The sequence below is a fragment of the Lepus europaeus genome, chromosome 5, assembly GCF_033115175.1.
Source record: "Lepus europaeus isolate LE1 chromosome 5, mLepTim1.pri, whole genome shotgun sequence".
NCBI classification, from domain to species: Eukaryota; Metazoa; Chordata; class Mammalia; order Lagomorpha; family Leporidae; genus Lepus; species Lepus europaeus.
Genome location: NC_084831.1, coordinates 10567972 through 10588533, shown reverse-complemented (window position 1 = coordinate 10588533; position 20562 = coordinate 10567972). Strand labels below are relative to the sequence as shown.

General features: G+C 49.2%; 1 protein-coding gene across 4 annotated transcripts in view; it reads right to left on the bottom strand.

Moving 5' to 3' along the window:
• Window positions 1–20562, bottom strand: part of DNAJC16 (DnaJ heat shock protein family (Hsp40) member C16) — a 49666-nt gene that overhangs the window by 28242 nt on the left and 862 nt on the right. For 2 of the 4 annotated variants that reach the window (XM_062190471.1, XM_062190470.1), the window contains exons 2-4: window positions 19034–19218; window positions 15028–15094; window positions 12597–12933 (exon numbers count right to left, since the gene is read on the bottom strand). In XM_062190471.1, the coding sequence (XP_062046455.1) occupies window positions 12597–12933; window positions 15028–15094; window positions 19034–19200 (571 nt within the window). In that variant the 5' untranslated portion in view covers window positions 19201–19218. The remainder of the gene's footprint in view (window positions 1–12596; window positions 12934–15027; window positions 15095–19033; window positions 19219–20562) is intronic. The other 2 variants (XM_062190473.1, XM_062190472.1) reach the window with 1 other exon arrangement.

Genomic DNA, 20562 nt, shown 5'->3' with positions numbered 1-20562 from the left:
TTATTTCCTAATTTGTAGATTCCTAAAATGCAATGGCGGAATAAATGGCCAGGATCCCAAATTAAGGTTTTAAAACTGCTGAGCAGACTAAACAATCTATCCGCAGGCTATCTATGACCTGGGCAGTGTCCGGGCAGGAAAGGAGCAACCGCAGCATCACACAGCCCACTCCCCTCATTTACAGACACAGAAGGGATTCCAAGAGGTTAGGAGACTTTCCCCAAGCTGTACGGCTGGTAAAAGTGCAGAACAAGAATCCAAAACTGGATGTTGCAGAGCCAACTTTGGCCCATGATTGTACCCCACTCTTGGCATTAGAAATACCAAGAAAGAGCAACACGAAGTGCAAGTGCAGGAAGAATTTCACATGTAGCAGACAGATACCACCTGGGGCGGCCACACAGCCAAGGCCCGAGGGAGGAGAGGGCGCTGCGGGGCCTCTACGCCAGGGGTTGGGCCCGAGCTTTATCGTGGGTGGTGGAATGAGTTCTGAACCCAGTCCCGGCTGGCTGCAAAGCCTCCTGTCCAGGTTCTGAACCCCACAGTGATTGGTTTCTCCGAGTGGACTCATCCTAAGTGACCTTCCCAGGGACGGCCACGAGATCAGACGCCCATTTCTCCACTGATCCGGCAGTCTACGGTTTTCAGTAACTGCACTGTCACTGTGCCTTCTGCCACACTCAGGGCACCAGAAATCACAAAGGTGTAGACAGGCATACGTGCAGTGGTTAAGTTGCTGCTTCGGACACTCACGCCCTACACCAGGGTGCCTGGTTCAAGTCCCAGCTATTCCGCTCCTGATCCAGCTTCCTCCTAATGCACAACTTAGAAGGGAGCAGACTGACAGGTTAACGGCTTGGGTTCCTGCCTCTCCCTTGGGAGACCTACACTGAGTTCTGGCTCCTGGCTTCAGCCCAGCCCAGCTCTGACCTTTGGGGGCATTGGGATCGGGGAGTGACCTAGTGGATGAAAGACCTCTGTCTCTCTGCCTTTCAAATAAAATGAAAAAAAAAAAAAAGAAGGAAAGAAAGAAAAAAGAAAAGCAAGCAATCATCATAAAGGTGGCTGGGGAGCCTGGAGTCAGGACAAGGGACGGAGCAGCCTGGGAAAGATCTTCTGTGCCGCCTGCTACTCCGCACTTCGGTCCCCTGCGGCTCGCTCTCCCAGCCCTGTGGGATGCCTTCTCAGGGACGCCGCCCAGTGTGCTCAATTCTTTTATTTTAAAAAGTGATTTATTAGAGAGCCAGCCAGACACACACACACACAGAGAGAGAGAGAAAGAGAGAGAGAGAGAGATTGCCCATCTCTGATTCACTTCTCAAATACTTACAGTAGCCAAAGCTGGGCTGGGCTGGGCTGAAGCCCAGAGCCAGGAACTCAATCAGGGCCTCCCACGTGGGCGGCAGGGACCCAGCCACTTGAGCCATCACCTGCTGCCTCCCAGGGTGCCCATGAGGAGGAAGCTGGAATTGGCATTGGATCTGGGACTGAAACCCAGGCACCTGATGTGAGACGTGGGCTTCCCGAGAGAAGGCTCAACACGGGCCCCCAATGGCGTTCTCTGGTACCCACCTCTGGGCTGTAGTTTTGTTTGTATGTTTGTCTTTTCTCCATTAGAATATAAGCTCCAGGAAGGTAGGGCTTTTTGGCTGCTTTCTTTACCACTGCATCCTGAATGCGGAGAACAGTTCCTAGTATTTAGCACCGTTTTCTTCCCTTGCACAAATAAATGAATCGGGTAAAGTGCTCAAAGCTAGAACCATATTTAAATCTCAGCTCTGCTACCCACTTGCTGTAACACCAGCCCATCACTTAAACTCTCTGAGCCCCAGTTCCCAGTTCATAAAACAGAGATGGGTTGTGAGCTATGAGGATTAAGTGCAAAGTGTGAAAAACAGCCTAATCCAGAGCCTGAAATACAGCAGGCACCCAATTATTACAGCAATTATTCCAGGTACGATTGCAACCAGACCATGTTGAATCTTGCACGGGGAGCGGGTTTCACCTTCCAACAGACTTTGGTTCTGTCCTTGGGAAGAGGGGGTGCACAAGGCCCAACCCCCACTCTCCGTGTCCTCCCTTCCCCGCCTCCCGTTTCCCTAGGCTTCATCAGTACAGCTTTTCCCCAATTAAAAAAGAACACAAGTGGTTAGGTTTCACCTCTTCCACTTTAAACGACTTCTGAATTCTCAGGACTACGTACAGCACCTTCCTGAATGCAGGCATTTCCAAGCCCACCCGGGCTCTGTTCTTGGGTCTTTTCTGCGGCAGATTTGGCTCTGACTATCACAATCCCACTTCTAACTTCCGGAGGCGCCTTACTTCTCTCCTCAACATTGCCTATCATAAGCAACAGGACAGAGAACGACACATGGAATTTTTCCTCCTGCAAAGACGTCTGAGAGTCTAGGAAGAAGACTAAAGTCCTTCTGCGGCCCAGATCCACGCCCCGGCCCCCACCAAGCTGGGAAGGAAGAGCGAGCAAAGCTGGCAGCACCGGGTTCTCCCTGAGACTCGGCTGGAAAACGAACATAACGACGGGCAGTGGTTTGGGGCCTTGCAGCCACTGTGGAAAACTGTTTCCAGTGTCGCCTTGTCTGTTTTCAGTCTCTAAGTGCCACAGGTCAGGTTTTGTAAAGCAAGCTCAGCTGGGTCGACCGCGAAGTGAAATTATCCACGTGTTTGAGTCTCCACCAGCGGAACCTGGCTGGATGACAGAAACACCCAGAACCCAAACCAACTTGAGCAAATGCAAATGTGAGGCAAAGCACATGTGTCCTTTTTCAGAAACGATATTTGGTTTTTATATGGATGGATGCTTCTGGCTGGTTTACATAGCCTGGGGAATTAAAAATACTGGATTTTCTCCTCTCCTTGAGACGGAAAGAGGATATTCTTTCTGTGCAGAACTAAATGTATTTGGAATGCCTGCATTTTTAAGCTGACACTGTGCAAACCTAAACACATTTGCATGTATCCCTAAACATGTTTGCATGTACCCCATCTTTTAGGAAAATCTTTCTTTTTGACCCTCTGCACACTTGTCTATACACATTTTGTTTTTCTACCTTTGAACATGCCTGAAGGGATGGCAGAAAGCCAACTGGAAGAACACACCGCTGTCAATATGGCTAAATATAAACCTGCTCATCAGCAATCCACAAGATGCAAAATGATGTGAAATAAAACAGAATTAGGGGCTGGCGCTGTGGCATAGCGGGTAAAGCCACTGTCTGCAGTGCTGGCATCCCATATGGGCACCGGTTCGAGTCCCGGCTGCTCCACTTGTGATCCAGCTCTCTGCTATGGCCTGGGAAAGCAGAAGAGGTTCCTGGCTCCTAGCTTTGGATCAGTCCAGCTCCAGCCATTGTGGCCATTTGGAGAGTGAACCAGCAGATGGAAGACCTCACTCTCTTTGTCTCTCCCTCTCTCTGTAACTCTGCCTCTCAAATAAATAAATAAATATTTAAAAATAAAAACATTTTCCTAAAACACAACAAAATGAAGATAAAAATTAGGACCATAAAACTGGGGCTGATGTCGTGGCACAGTGGGTTACATCACTGCCTGCGATGTTGGCATCCCCAAGTCCTGGCTGCTCCACTTCCAAACCAGCTCTTTGCTAATGTGCCTCGGGAAGCAGCAGGAGACAGCCCAACTGTTTAGGTCCCTGCACCTAGGAGGGAGACCCAAATGGAGCTCCTGGCTTTGGCCTGGCCCAGCCTCGGCCGCTGTAGCCATTTGAGCAGTGATCCAGAGGCTGGAAGATCTCTTTCTCTCTAGGCCAGCACTGTGGCACAGTGGGTTAAGCCACTGCCTGCAGCACCAGCATCCCATATAGGCACTGGTTCAAGTCCTGGCTGCTCCACTTCCTACCCAGCTCCCTGCTAATGGCCTGGGAAAGCAGGAGAAGATGGCCCAAGTACTTGGGCCCTTGAACCAACATGGGAGACCCAGATGAAGCTCCTTGCTCCTGGCTTCGGCTTGGTCCGGCCCAGCTGTTGCAGCCATTTGGACGGTGAACCAGCGGATGGCAGATCTCTCCCCGCCCTCCTCTCTGCCTCTCCTCTGTAACTCTTTCAAATAATAAATAATCTTTTTTTTTTTTAAAGCACAGAACTAAAACAGAAAACAAAAAACATATTTTCACCAGTACCGCGGCAGACTCTTCCTAGACAGTTGAGAACACAGACTTAGCAAGTCCTCGGAAGACGGGAATCGTTCTTTTAAAAGAAGAAGTCGTGGTGAACAACCGCTGCAGGATCCTCTGAACTCGGTCTGTCTAAAACACTATTTGATCTCAAGACGCCAGCCCCTAACACCCTGGCAGCTGAGCAGGTGCTGGTGGTGCTGGTGGTGCTGTCTCCAACCTGCACCTCCTGGGCACAGGGACTGGACTTGCTTTCGGTGCCGTGCAGCAGTGCTCAAGGCCCAGGCTCTCGGGCCCACACCCCAACCCTGCTGCTTACGAGCAGCCTGCCCGGGGGTCAGCGCCTTGACCTTCCTCTGCCCTGGCTCCCTCAGTGCACAACAGGGATGACAACAGTGTCTATTGCCTTGCGCTGGAGATAAAGATAAGCCACGCAAAGAACCTGGGTCAATGCCAGGCAACCGACATGCTCAACACGATCACTCTTATTATACATCCTTCAGGGTCCACCACAGGAACCGGCACCTGAGAGCTGACGGGGAAAACACGCTTTCCTGAGACTATGGGATGAACACCTTGCTTCTGCTTACTCCCCGGCCGTGTGTTGTTCTACACTTGGAAACGTGGAGCTGTATGGGCTCCCTGTGTACCTGTACTCTCTTCAGCTCACTGACCGGTGGGCTCCTCCAGGTCAGGGGCACTGCCAACTGTCCCTGGGCCCTGCTGCACCGCACAGCCGTCTGTAAGCACCAGCAGCTCCCGCACACTGGTTACTCCCCTGCAGGACGGCAGACCCCACCCGAGCAGCGGCAGCAACATTCTTCCTCCGGTCAGGCTCGTGCTCTCCTTCAGCTCTGCCATTCCAACATTTTATGTCACCCTGAAAAAGGGCCCAAGCTTCTCTACCAATCAGCTAATGATGTTTAAGATCGTCTGCTCTTTCTGTTAATTCAAAATGGAAACACTCAAGTACACTGATATCTCAACTATACTATCGCCATCCTCGTTAGTATAGTGGTGAGTATCCCCTGTCAACTAACTATACGTATATTTAAAAGATTTATTTATTGGAAAGGCAGAGTGATACAGAGAGCGCAAGAGACAGACCGTGAGAGATCTCCCACCCACTGGCTCACTCCCCGAAATGTCTGCAACAGCCAGTGCAAGGCTAGGACAAAGCCAGGAGCCTGAACTCCAACTGGGCCCCCCATGGGTGGCAGGGACCCAAGAACTTGGGCCATCTTCCATCGCCTCCCCAGTGCACTAGCGGGAAGTTGCCAGGAATGGAGAGATGGGATGCAGGCCTCCTAAGTAGCAGCTTCACCCACTGCACCACAGTGCTTACCCCAGTCGTAAGTACTGTCCTGATCTCGTCTTAGTGTTACCAGTAGAACCCAGTAGTCAGGAATCTTCAACTAATCTGAATGTTCCCAAGAGGAAACTAAACCAAACTAATCTACCGTTAGTCACAACCAGCCTTCCAGAGGCTCTGGGAGCGCGGCCGGAGTGGATAAAACACTCAGTAAACGTTACTCATCCTGCTTTCCTCCATGCCTGTCAAGTCTGAGTTGCTAGGATCATGCACAACAACCGAAAAGAAAGGCAAGACCCTCATTCGCTGATGGCTTATGGACACCGGAAGACTGTACAGCGATCACAGATTGATGGACCCACTGTGGTGCCAGACTGCCGGTGCGAGTCCCAGAACTGCCGAATGCCAACTGTGACCCTGGACAAAGTACCAAAAGGGCTAAGGAGCTGTGCAGAGGGATGGCAACTGAGGGAAGGGCCCTGCCTCACAGGCTACAGTCACTCTTCAAGGCATTCAGCATAGGGTACATTAACACAAGCTACTAGTATTGTTATTACACCTGCATTGTTTCACATTGAGTGCCCAAGTTGTCACCGTTATTTTAAACCACTTCTCCCCCAAGGCAACTCTTCCCTGTCACACTGCCTTGTTCACCCTCTCTCCGCTTTCCCTACACTCAGATGGATCCAGGAGCCAGGAACTCCCAGGATCCAACTCACCTGACTCACCCTGCACCTGCCTGCCCCTCTCTATCCCCACGGCCCTGGTTCATGCCAGTGCTGCTCTCTTACCAGGGCTGGTAACCTCGCCACCTCTGTTCTTCCCATCTTTGAACCACACCTGACATGGCGTTACCAGTCAGCCTGCTGAAGCGTGGCTCTGAGTAGATCACTCCTCTAGGCCTTACCGCTCCCCTGGCCTGGACTCTGAGGCTCCCTCCGCCCTGGCTCCCGGCTTTCTCTTCTCGTTTCCTCCTCTCTCATCCACACATCCACACCGCTCGGCCAGGCTGAGGATGCTCCTCGTCTCTGCCTGCGCTGCTGCCTCTGCCTGTCACGTCACTCCTTGGTCTCCTACCTGGCCGCTTCCAACCCCTCCAAAGTTCAGCTCAAAATAAGTAAGTAGGTGCTTCGTAGTCAGTGAACTGAAGACTAAAACATTTAAGAAAAATTTCAAAAGGGATCTATACAAACAGGTGCTTTTTAAAAAATTTACTTTTGGGATGAACACTTGGCACAGTGTTTAGGGTGCTGCTTGGGATGCCTGGGTCCCACACTGGACTGCTCAGGCTGGAGTCCCAGCTCTGCTTCTGACTCCAGCCGCCTGCTAATGGACGCCCTGTGGGGCTGCTGGTGGCTCTTAAAGCACCTGGGGTCCTGCCACCCAGTGGGAGACCTGGACTGAGCTCCCAACTGCTGGCTCTGACCTGCCCAGCGTTGGCTGTTGTGGGCACTGGGACAATGAACTAGCAGATGGCAGATCTTTCTCTCTCTCTGTTTCTCTGTGTCTTTCTACCTTTCAAATTAAATGAAAATAAAATTTTAAGAAAAAGGTAGTATATGGCTTTGAAAAATGCTTTACTTTCACCAAGAACATAGGCTGGGGTAAGTGCTGGAAAAACTGGGCATCAGGCTGGCACTGTGGCGTAGTAGGCTAAGCCTCCACTCACAGCGCCGGCATCCCATAAAGGCCCTGGTTTGTATCCTGGCTGCTCCTCTTCCCATCCAGCTCTCTGCTCATAGCCTGGGAAAGCAGCAGAAGATGGCCCAAGTGCTGGCTCCTGCAGTGCCCCAGAGGCAGCTCCCGACTCCTGGCTTCAAATCAGCCCAGCTCTGGTCCTTGCAGCCATTTGGGGAGTAAATCAGCGGAAGAAAGACTCTTCTCTCTGACTCTACCTCTGTCTGTAACTCTACTTTTCAAATAAATAAAATTAAAAAAAAACATAAAACAAACAAAAACTGAGTATCCACATGTAGAAGAATGAAGCTAGGTTCCAATCTTTTACCAGATATAAAAATCAACACAAAATAAAGATTTATATGTGAGACCAGAAATTATGAAACTACTAGGAGAAAACATGGGAAGTGCTTTAAGACATTAGTACAGGGCTGGCACTGTGGCACAGTGGGTAAAGCCACCACCTGCAGTGGAGCAGCCGGGACTTGAACCAGCGCCCCCATGGGATGCCGGCACTGCAGGTGGTGGCTTCACCCGCTACGCCACAGTGCCGGCTCCAGGATTGGTTATTTCTTTGTCTTCTTGATAACAGCTGTTCTTTTTTTAATTTTTTTTTTTTTTTTTGACAGGCAGAGTGGACAGTGAGAGAGAGAGACAGAGAGAAAGGTCTTCCTTTTGCCGTTGGTTCACCCTCCAATGGCCGCCGCGGTAGCGCGCTGCGGCCGGCGCGCCGCGCTGTTCCGATGGCAGGAGCCAGGTGCTTCTCCTGGTCTCCCATGGGGTGCAGGGCCCAAGCACTTGGGCCATCCTCCACTGCACTCCCTGGATAACAGCTGTTCTAACTGATGAGGGGGTTTGGATCGCATTTCCCTGATGATCGGTGATTTGGGGTGTTTTTCATATACTTGTTGGCCATTTCTCTTCTTCTGAGGAGTGTCTGTTCAGCTCTTTTGCCCATTTTTAATCGGAATATTTGTTGTTTCGTTGCTTGAGTTCCTTGTGTATTCTAGTGAAAATCCTTTGTCAGATGAATAGTTTCATCATGAAGGCAAACATTTCTCCGCTCACCCTGTTGCTTCCTGTACTTGGGAAGCAGCTCTTCCGTTCCATGTAATCCCTCCCGTTTGTCTATTTTGCTTTTGTTGCTTGTGCTTTTGAGGTCCTACCCAAAAAATCTTTACCTGCACTAATTTTTTTTTTTTTAGATTTATATATTTATTTGAAAGGCAGAGCTACAGAGAGGCAGAAGCAGAGGGAGAGAGAGAGAGGTCTTCCATCAATCAGTTCACTTCCCAAATGGTCACAATGGCTAGAGCTGAGCTATCCAAAGCCAGGAGCCAGGAGCTTCATCAGGGTCTCCCACGCAGGTGCAGGGGCCCAAGCACTTAGACCATCTTCCATTGCTTTCCCAGGCCATCAGCAGGGAGCTGGATCGGAAGTGAAATAGCCAGCAAGTTGGCACCCATATGGGATGCTGGTGCCGTGGGCGGAAGCTTAGCCCACTACGCCACAGTGCCAGCTCCTAACTCTGACTTTCAAACCAAGAAATAAATCTTAAAAAAGAAAGAGAGAGAGAGGGAGAGGGAGAGGGAGAGGGGGAGGGGGAGGGGGAGAGGAGGGGGAGGGGGAAGGAGGGAGGAAGAAAGACGAAAGAATTAACATTAATTCTGGCAAGGACTTAGGCAAAGGTGAGCTCTCATTCACTGTTGGTGGGAATGTAAATGAGGGAAGCCATTACACAAAGTAGTACGGAGATTCCTCAGACAACTAAAAATACAACTGACAAACAATCCAGCAATCCCGCACTGAGTATCTTTCCAAACGAAAGGAAACAGTGTTGCAGGGATATCTCACTCTTGATGTTTATTACAGAACCACTCACAACAGCAACCCCACAGAATCAACCTAATTGTCTATCAGCAAGTGAGTGGGTTAAGAAATAGTGCTGTAGGTACACATGGAAAAAAAAAGCCATGAAAAAGAACAAAATCCTGACATCTGCAGCAACATGGACGGGCCTGGAGGACGCTACTTTACGTGCAACAAGCCAGGAGCAGAAGGACAAATGTTGCGTGTTCTCTCTTACGTGTGGGAGCCAAAGGAGTTGACTTCATCCGAGTTCAGAGTGAACAGTGACTGGTGACTGCCGAGGCAGGGAGGGGCAGGGGCAGAGGGTAGAGAGGTCAGTAACAGGGACAAAGCTACAGCACACAGGAAGAGCGAGGGCTGGCGCCCTGCAGCACAGCAGGGCGACCACAGTGCACGATACTTCACAGTGTTTCCGCACGGCTACAAGAGAGGATCTGGAATGTTCTCACCACGAAGAAACGATCCATGTTTGAGACAAACATTGGATATGCTAATCACTCTGGTTTGATGATTCCACACTGTATACGTGTATTGAGAAATCACCCCATAAATACGTGAAACTATGAGTCAAAAATAAAATAAACAAAAACAGTTGACTTGTGAACTAGAAAATCAGTCAATCAGATATTCTCTCGGCTCACTAAGCGCTTACTATGCAGCAGGCCCTGGGCTTACGCTTTCCTCCTTCAGTCTTCGTAACGATATAGTTGGTCTGACGTCCTTACCCCCACATCAGACATGGAGAAGCCTGGGTTCAACAATTTGTTGAGAGGACACAGGACAGAAAAGGACATTAATGAGCTCAGACACGAACACTGATGGCGGGGACCATGGTGTTGTGCCACCTCACTATGCCTGCCTGCTATGTGGACGATGGAACTTCAGCCCTGACCTGCCTCAAGCGTGAATGTATTACCACTCAAAACCATGCGGCGGTGCAGGGTTAGTGCTCTGCTGTTGGGCCTCACTGTTAGCTCCTGGACCACGCTGGGTTCCGTCAGCCGCCTACCACGGCACACGATGGCTATAACACTGTGACAAGGCAGCAACTCGATCCAGGGCTTCTCATTCGTTCCGTACGCACCAACAGCCACCACGTGCTGGAGGCTGTGCTAAACACGTCCTCTCTTCTTCTGAGACCTTCCTTCAGCCTCAGCAAAGTGGTTTCCCAAATTCCAGCGCCTGAGTGCTTCCACACAGCGGGCTGAAACCTTGTTTCAGAACGACAAGCCAATGGCTTCCAGCAGTATGCTCTCTACATGTGGGGAAATCCAGGCACCCGCAGCTCCCAGGCCTGAGCTTGTCCCCCCCCCTCCCCTTTTTAAAAAATTTATTTATTTGTCAAAAAGCAGAGTAACAGGGAAGGACAGATCTTCCATCTCCCAGCTCACTCTCAGACGTCCACAATAGCCAGGGCTAGACCAGATGGAAGCCAGGAACTCCATCTGGGACTCCCGCGAAGGTGGCGAGAACTCAAGTGTTTAGGTCGTCATCCACTTCCACTCAGGCACATTCGCAGGAAGCTGGATTAGAAGCGTGAGTGGCAGGAACTTGAACTAGGCACTCCAAGCTGTGGCTTAACTGGCTATCCCACAATGCCCGCCCCATTCCTATTTAGTTACTCACGACTAGGGCTACTAATGCCTAGAACACACACACACAGCCACACGATTTTAATTCCAGTGATTCCCCTTTTTAGGGGTTACTGAACGTTCTTCCTGGATCACTAGACTTTTCCTAGCACTAAGTGGCAAACACGGATGAAGAAAAGGCTAATCTGTGATCCAGAGTGGTACCCCACGGCCATTAGAATCTGTGCCACTCAAAACGCATATGCTGAAGCCCTAACCCCCGGGATGATGGAACTGAAAATGGGGTCTGTGGGAGGTCACGAGGTCACGAGGATGAGTGACATGGAAGAAGAGGCACGAGGCGTGTGAGGTGACAGCGAGACGGCCACCTGCAAGCCGCAAAAGCATTCTCACAGGAACCTGAGCTCCCTGGCACCCTGATCTTGGACTTCTGGTCGCCAGAACCGTGAGAGGCAAATTCTGATGCTTAAGTCACCCCGTGCATGGTATTTTGTTATAGCTGCCTGGGCTGGGTAAGACAGGGCCTTTAAAGAATTAAGTGAAATGGGGTCCTTAGGGTGGTCCTAATCCAGTGTGACTGGCGTCCTTATTGGAGGTAAGGAACCAGAAAGACACAGCAGACACTCCCGCACACGGGGACTCCCACGGCAATACACAGGGAGAAACTGCCACCTGCAAGCCAAGACACCAAACCTACCGACAGACACCCTGATCTTGGGCTGATCTTAGACTTCTAGCCTCCAGACCGAGAGAGAATATAGATTTCTGGTTTTGTTAAGCCACTCAGTTTGGGATATTTTATTTTGGTAGCTCCAGCAAACTAATACAGAGAGTGAAATCACAAATCCCCTAAGTATTGTCTGCAAGCCCCACTGGCATTAAAGCGATGCTTGACGGTTGTTTGATTCAACCCGTAATCCTGAATTTCTCCTTTGTGTTAGCCAGGCCCAGCCAGATGTCAAGAGACCACGAGGGCATTTCAGAAACTCCACAGGAGGAGCAGGCGCTGTGTACAGCCAGTTCAGCCACCACCTTAGGGACGCCCACGTCCAATACTGAAGTGCCTGGCTTTGAGTCCTGCCTCTTTCCAATCCAGCTGCCTGTGAATGTGCGCCCTGGGCGGCAGCAGATGATGGTTCAAGTACTTGGGACCAGGGGCCGGCGTTGTGACGTAGCAGGTAAAGCCACCACCTGTGATGCTGGCATCCCACATGGACACTGGTTCATGTCCTGGACACTTCACTTCCAATCCAGCTTCCTGCTGGTGGCCTGGGAAAAGCAGTGGAAGATGGCCCAAGTGCTTGTGTTTTTGCTACCCATGTGGGAGACCTGGAAGAAGCTTCTGGCTCCTGGCTTCAGATAGGCCCAGCTCCAGCTGTTGTGGCCATTTGGGAGGTAAACCAGCAAATGGAAGATCTCTCTCTCTCTTTCCAATAAAAATAATAAATCTAAAACAAAATAAAATCTATCTTTTCATTTAATTTTCCATGAACTTTTGATTAATTAATTTAAAAAATTTTAAATTTACTTATTTGAGAGGCAGAAAGACAGAACGCCCCAAATGCCTGCAGTGACTGGGGTTGGGCGTAGGCTGGAGCTGGGAGCCAGGACCTCCATCCGGGTGCTCCACACGGGTGGCAGGAACCCAACTGTTCGAGCCATCACTGCTGTCTCCCAGAGTCTGCATGGGCAGGAAGCTGGAGTCGGAAGCAAAGCCAGGTACTGAACCGGGTCCTGCGCTGTGGGATGCGGGAGTCTCAGCCACTAGGCCAAATGCTCGCCATGAACTTTTTGAAGTACTCTCACGTACAAAGCTTCAAATCAGTAACGCAAAATGAAAAGTGGCTTCTATATTCCCCCTTTCTGAAAATGTGCTTCTGGAGGATACCAACGACCATGAACCTGGCTGCTCCCCTCCCTCGCATCCCACGAAGTTCGGGACCTATGAAAGTCACCTTCTCCTAGGCAAACAGCCTCCAATCAGGACAACTCTTACCCAACGCTTCCAGCTCCTGAACCACTTCTTTCCACACAGGCTCAATGTGGATGCAGCTGAAGCACCAGTCGGAGGTGATCTTAATGAGGTAGGGTTTCTTGAAGCTGTCGGGAACGACTTCGTTCACGTAATGGGAAAAGTGCAGCAAGTATTTCTCATCAACCGAGTCCCGCCGCTCGGAATTGAAAGGGAAGTGAAAGAATGATTCGTCAAAATAGAAGTTGTCGTGGAAGTGCCGGAAGCGGTGTTCTCGCTGCTGCTGCTTCTGGTAGCCCTGGTTCTCTCCGGCATCTCCATAGTGATCGTAATGCGACCGCTTTTCTTCGTTGGAAAGAATCTGTTAGGAAATGAAGCAACAAAAGAAATGATCTAAACAATAACAGGAAGGCTCAGACAGAGGGCTTTTCTGTATGTGGCTTAGAAATCACAGAAAGCAAATACAGACTATCATGATTCTATAAATCACCCATATACTGAGAAGCTCTCATTTCTATTTTTTTTTTTTTTTTGACAGGCAGAGTGGACAATGAGAGAGAGAGAGACGGAGACAAAGGTCTTCCTTTGCCGTTGGTTCACCCTCCAATGGCTGCTGCGGCAGGCGCACTGCACTGATCCGAAGCCAGGAGCCAGGTGCTTCCTCCTGGTCTCCCATGCCGATGGAAGGGCCCAAGCACTTGGGCCATCCTCCACTGCACTCCCGGGCCACAGCAGAGAGCTGGCCTGGAAGAGGGGCAACCAGGACAGAATCCAGCACCCCGACCGGGACTAGAACCCGGTGTGCCGGCGCCACAAGGCGGAGGATTAGCCTGTTGAGCCACAGCACCAGCCTCATTTCTATTTTTTTAATGGTGTCTTTTTAAAGTTTTATTTATTTTACTTGAAAGTCAGAGTTACACAGAGAGAGGAGAGGCAGAGAGAGAGGGAGAGAGGCCTTCCATCCGCTAGTTCACTCCCCAGTTGGCCATAACGGATGGAGCTGCGCTGATCCAAAGCCAGGAGCCAGTTACACAGAGAGAGGAGCGGCAGAGAGAGAGAGGTCTTCCATCCTCTGGTTCTCTCCCCAATTGGCTGCAATGGCCAGGAGCTTCTTCTGGGTCTCCCTCGCAGGTGCAGGGGCCCAGGCCACAGCAGAGAGCTTTCCCAGGCCACAGCAGAGAGCTGGACCGGAAGTGGAGAAGCTGGGTCTCGAACCGGCGCCCGTATGGGATGCCGGCACTTCAGGCCAGGGTGTTAACCCGCTGCACCACAGCGCTGGCCCGAGAAGCTCTCATTTCAATATAGACATTGAAGAGGATTCAAGACCAAGGTATTTCAATGGTTTAGAGTATCTAAACTCATGCTCACATTGGCATTAAAGATTCTGAACTATCACAGCACTAAGTAAATGTTAACATCATTTGGTTCCCCAGGGCTCAGACACAAAACTGACTTGGTCAGTCTTTATGAACTGGAATAATCCACACAAAATACAAAAAGTTATGAACACCAAACAATAGTCACAGAACTGAGTCTGGTGCTTTGCTTGTGGTCTCTGTTTTACTTGAAACTTCTGAATCCAACATCTGAGACGGTCAGGTAGGATCATCTGTTACCCTGTGAGCCACACCGGCTGTTGAAGAGCATTTACCCTGCACAACCAGGAAGCCACGGAGTGAATCTCAGGTACACTCCAGATCAACCTACTATGTTGGAAACTTACTAAAAATCTTATTTGAAATACATTTGCAAGCATGTCATTTTAACAAATACAGGTGAATCAATAAGTGATTTTAACATAGCTGCACCCCTAAGCACTGAGTGCCCTGTGGTGGGAGGAGGGGGAGCCATGCGATGTCACTCACTTCTGTGTCTGGCTCATGGCAGGAGGCTCTGATGACCTCTTCTCCCACTCCTTGGGTATGTTTAATTTTTAACTGACACATAATCACCGTATATGTTTATGGATACAGTGTATATCAAGACACTCAGATAACACGTAATAATCAAATCAGAGTAATTTGTATTTTTTTTTTTTTTTGGTAAAGATTTATTTTATTGAAAGTCAGAGTTACTGAGACAGAGAGAATCTTTTCATGCGCTGGTTCACTCCCCATATGGCTGCACAGCCGGGCTGAAGCCAGGAGCCAGGAGCTTCCTCCAGGTCTCCCACATGGATGGCAGGGGCCCAAGCACTTGGACCATCCTCAGGGATGCTTTTCCCAGGCCAGTAGCAGGGAGCTGGACTGCAAGTGGAGCAGCCAGGGCTCGAACGGGCACCCACATGGGAGGCCAGCGCTGCAGATCGTGGCTTTAACCTGCTGTGCCATAGCGCTGGCCTCTACTCTACCTTTCAAACAAATAAATAAATCTTAAAAACAAACAAGCGAACTGAGCAGCTAAGGCATATTGTAGAAGAGCTAACGGACGATGACCGTAAAGTCAGATGCGATACCTCGTAGGCCTTGCTGATCTGAATGAACTTGTCTTCTGCTCCAGGATCCTTGTTTTTGTCAGGATGCCTGAAACACAAATGGGCAGACAGTGAGCACGGATTTAATTTCTTGCACACTGTCATTTAACATCCTGCTACACACAGTTCACTACATCAGAGGCGAACGGAGGGCCACTGTATGGACGGTTTCCTAAAATATGTGATAGAACAATCAGTTGCTCCGTGTGACTAATAAGTGAAATTTTGAACCGGGACAGCTCTCCCAGGCACAGCAGCTGGGCCCGTTTTCAAAGCGCCAGACTGCACTGCTGTTGAATGTCACCGAGCAGAGCTGGCCACCTGCTTGTCCTGACGCTGCTCCCCAACAGCACTGAAGCTGCTCGAGGCTGAGGCACTCTTCCAGGAGGGTCAGCAGATCTCCCAGGGCGGCAGCATTTTATCCTGACGTTGGAACGATGATGTCGCAGCCAACACGAGCAGACGTAAGCAGCAGCTTTTAGGACGCGCTGCGAATTCCTTCAGTAATAATGACGCTTCAAATAGCATCTTGCTGATCAAAAAGCATCTTGGCTTTCAAATTAGAACATTTCAATTGTCATTATTACTCTGGTTATCTCATTCTACTCATGATCATCTCTGACCTGTAAGCGGATGATGACTTCCAGGCCATACGCTTAAGATGTGAGAAATGTCTACAGTTTGTGCAAAGTTATTTCAACTAACGCTGGAACTAAATCTTAAACACCTGCTCTTATACCCAGCCGACAACGCTTCCACCTCGCTGTCGTGTAGTATTCTGTAACCTTTTGTTTTTACACGAAGGCTCTGGGGATTTTAAAGTCCCACAAACAAGGAGCTGGGTTTACTTCCTTGTAACGCCTAAGATCTAAGGCAGCGTTCAGTACAGATGGACTTTCCAAAGTTCACCTAATCAAGAGCCCGTATGACCAAGTTTATTATTTACATAATCACTTCTGCTAACCTCCAGTAACTTCCTCCTACTAAAGATTACGGAAAGACAATGCACAAGGAGCAAGTGACTACTAAAGACACACCAAGTACACTGGAATAATTAAAAAAAGAAGACCACTACAACTTGTCCAACTTACTTTACCAGGACTATGTTTGAATGAATTATAACGCATATTCTGATTTATCTAAAAACAAGGAGACTTCAAATGGTTGACTGCTGAATTTAGACATCATTCCTCCCTTTTCTATGAATATCAGTGAGGAAAACGTTTCAGCTAGGTATAATGAAAACAGTATGATGGTTCCGAAGCATGTTTCTGGATGATAAGAACGAATAAAACAGGTTGGCTAATCAATGGCTGAGTTGCTACAAATCATGCAATCCTACAAAGAAAGATGGAACACAAAGAGCTCTGTAGGGAAGACGGGTAGGAAGGGGCACTCGGAGACGGACGCTGGGAGTCTTGAGGGCAGCTGGGTTAGAAAGCGTGGACCCTGCGGAGGGAGGCCACGGCCCAGGAGCAGAGAGGAGGCCACAAGACTGCTCCCGTGGAAAAGGAACGTTTCCCCAGCTGCGGGAAGATACCGTGAGTCTGAAACGTTCAGAAAAGCATCATTTCAGCCCCAGGAGCATCCCTCCCAGTGCTATTTTCGGTGAAATCTGGAGTTATCTCATGAATTGCAACCTTCACTAATGTCAAAGGGAAGCAAACATTGTGCTTGGTATCGGCTGGCTGTCTGGGTACCTCCAAAGGCATAGAAAGGAAGACAGAAAAAGGAAGACAGCAAAGTCATTACTGTTTGGTTGACTGGGCCACGTTCTACCCAGCTGCTTTCCGGGGGTGGGAGGAGCTATCTATTTTGCACGCATGACAAGTGCAAAATATCTGAGAAAATGTCATTCCTGGGAGAGAAAGACAGGGTTTCGGAGAGGGAAAAGTCATTTCCAGTGGGTTTAGCAAGCAAGGGAGAATTCCTAACACTAAGAACATTTAGTAAAACAGTACAACAGAATCCCCCATGAACCGCTTCCGCCTGCTACAGCTCATGCTGAAAAAGTCCAACAAGGAACACTATCATTTCCAGCACAGTATGAAACCACTGGGGAGTAAAACTGAACCGATTCTGGTGGTAAAACATTGCCATAGGCAAAACACCAGGAAATAACAGGATAACAGCAATATGAAGTACAATCGTAGGCTTCTGCTGGACAACACTCAGGGTCTAGGGTGACGAACTACTCCTAGAGAGAATTTAACTAAGGAAGACAGGCATATGACTCATTTAATTAATATCATAACACCCTTTCCAGCTCTGGAGGCTGGCAAAGTCAAAGCTGTGCATTGTAACAGGTCCCGCAAAATCTAGTGTCATTTCTGCTCTTAAAATATTGTCAAAGGCTCTACCCTGTCCAAAACAACGCTGTTGCCTTATGAATTAATTGCAGATTTATATGTTTGGCATTGAGCATAAAGAGGCCAGAGTTTGAAATGTTACTGAAAGCCACTGTGCTGTAGAGTCCCTGGACAGAAACCTGGTCTGATCAGAGATTGTCTTTTCAGCATCCAATTCTGGAGACTGCAGGATACAAATATGCCCTAAGATATACACTCAAAATATTCCACTTTAAATGACCCTGTACCTTTACTGCAACCAGTATAACACTGAGCTGTGTTCCCAGAACGACGAGGGTGTCAGGCAGAGCCATGCACAGCCTGCGGCATCATCTCTCTGTGGCAGCCTCGGCTTTGCTTCGCGTAACTTCCTGATGTCACCCAGTCCCTCCCACCCACACTAACTCGTGCCCAGAAGGACAAATGACTTAAAGGCAAACAAACAGGGGCCGGGGCTATGACACAGAAGCTAAAGCCATTGCCTGCAATGTCCGGCATCCCATATGGGTGCTGCTTGAGTCCTGGCTGCTCCACTTCTGATCCAGCTCCCTGCTGATGTGCCTGGGAAAGCAGCAGAAGATGGCCCAAGTCCTTGGGCCCCTGCACCCATGTGGGAGACCTGGAAGAAGCTCCTGGCTCCTGGCTTTGGATCGACCCAGCTCCAGCTGTTGCTGCCATCTGGGGAGTGAACCAGCGGATAGAAGACGCCCCCCTCCCCCACCTCTGCCTCTGCGTAACTCAGCCTTTCAAATCAATCAATCAATCCTAAAACAAACAAAAAGACACAACAAACTACTGGTGCAGAAGGTTATACTATGGACTCCAGAGGTCATGTAAATGTGCCACACTCTGAGCCTTGATTTTCCCGTCTGTCAAATGGGGACAACAATATCCTCCTTCGCAGAAGGCGCTCGGTGACGGCGCCTGCTCAAGGCTGGCTCAGCTATCTTTGCGTCGTCTGCGTCCTTGTCACCCTCTCTCTCTCTGCTGCACCTCCAGCTACACAGTGCAACTCTTCTGCTCCTCTGGCGTGGCCAAAGCTTTGGAGGCAGGACTGACAACGGTTGTGCAAGACAACCTGCAGATTCACTGCTAACTTGCTAACTGCTATTCTGATAACTATAACTTGCTAAGATGGTGATTTTTCTATGAACATTTAAAAAAATACGATATGCAACCCCGGAATATCTTTTTTAAAATGATGGCAAACAGTTCTTATTCTCAACTTTTTTTTTTTTTTTTAAAGTTAAGAAGCAATACCGTGGAGAACTGGCCTGTGTAGAGTTCCCGTTAGCAATTGCCCTCTTAAAGAGTTCCTTTTTGAAAAACCTATCTTGGGAGGATTTGCTTAGCCGTTGTTGATGCTTCTTCCCTCATTGTAACACTCAATATGGAAAGCACGCGAGGCGAGTCTTTAAGGCAAAGTGTGCCTACAAGGGGGCTTCAGAGCCCACGGGTTTGGGTCCTATCATGAAGAATTATGGAGCATGAATATTAGTTCTTCCCCACAGAACATCTTAGACAGATAAGATATAACACACAGAAACAGAGACAAATAAAAGCTAGTCATAACTTAGGTTTCATACTCCTGCTGCAACTGCTTAGCTTATATTAAACTTCTATTTCTTTGTTTCACCTACCATTCCCGGGCGAGCTTCTTATAAGCCTTTTTAATGTCAGCCTGACTGGCCGTCCGGCTGACCCCTAGGACTCTGTATGGGTCAAAATCCAACGCAGACAGAATTTGCAGGATCAGAACCAGAACTAGCAAGAACTGCCAGGAAATGCTCAACTTTTTCACTTCCATTTCTCTTCCTTTCCAGAGCTGAAATGATTGAAGAGGCAGTGAGTTCCAGCGGCAGAAACCTGGACAGTCTTGCTTTTTAGGTAAAGGTCTAAGATACGCTGTACAGATGAAAACAAAACACACACGAGGTATTGTGCAGGAAACGGGTCAAGTGCGTGACCATCACTTTTCAAGTCGACAATCTCGCTTCCACTTGTGGACATCGTAAACAAGAGCTACGACAGGCGAGAGGATGGGCTGTGAGAATTAACAGCAACTCTTAGAATTCTTGGATTTAGAAAAGCTTTAGAAATGACCGAAAATGAATGAGATGAAGAAATAATAAGTGAATGTGTAAAAATATATATAGGACAACCAGGGCAACTACATCTCCAATACACGATTTATTCTGACAATAATAGCTTAAGCTGGTGTAGAAATACTTCACGGAGTGTACATTAAACAAACTCATGAAATCATAAGATTTACCATGTGCTAAACTACAAAATGAGACAGTTGTGGCATTCTGGGGTATGAAATAAATACAAATATGACAGTGAGATACTCTCAAAATCTGCAGCTAGGATTCAGTAGGCTTCAGTTCTATTCTTTCTTACCATGCCCATTCAAACAAGGAAACGAAAACGCTGCTGTTTAATTCTTGGCCACATAGAAACCTCAGGTGAGATGAGCTGGCAACAATTGAGTTCTCCACGCAGAGAAAGCGTAATGGGGAAGACCGAAGAACAGGTGCAGTCTCCATGCCTTCTAAGGGGACGGCAGGTGACATCCCATTGGCGACACCAGCGTCTCTCACTGGGATCCCCACTTCTCTGCTTCCAACCCACCTTCCTTCTCATGCGCCTGCAGGGGCAGCAGGTGACGGCCCAAGTACTGGGGCTTCTGTCACTCACGTGGGAGACAAGGGTGGCGTGCCTGGCTCCTGGCCTCAGCCCGCTCCAGAGCCGGCTGTTGAAGCCATATGGGGAGTGACCCAGGGGATGGAAGAGCTGCCACTCAAATGAATAAATATATAACTCCCCCTTTTAAAAAAAGAGTTGTATGCATTTATTTGAAAGTCAGAATTAGAGAGAGAGATCTTTCATCCCCTGGTTCACTCCCTCAAAGGCCCCAGTGGCCAGGGCAGGGCCAGAGGAAGCCAGAAGCCAGGAGCTTCTTCCAGGTCTCCCACGTGGGTGCAGGGGCCCAAGCTCCTGGTCCGTCCTCCACTGCTTTCCCAGGCACATTAGCAGGGAGCTGGATGGGAAGTGGCGCAGCCGGGACTTGAACCGGTGCCCACACAGGATGCCGGCGCTGCAGACAGCGGCTCCATCAGGGGCGCCACAGCGCCGGCCCCAACATACCACTCTTAAAAAAAAGAAG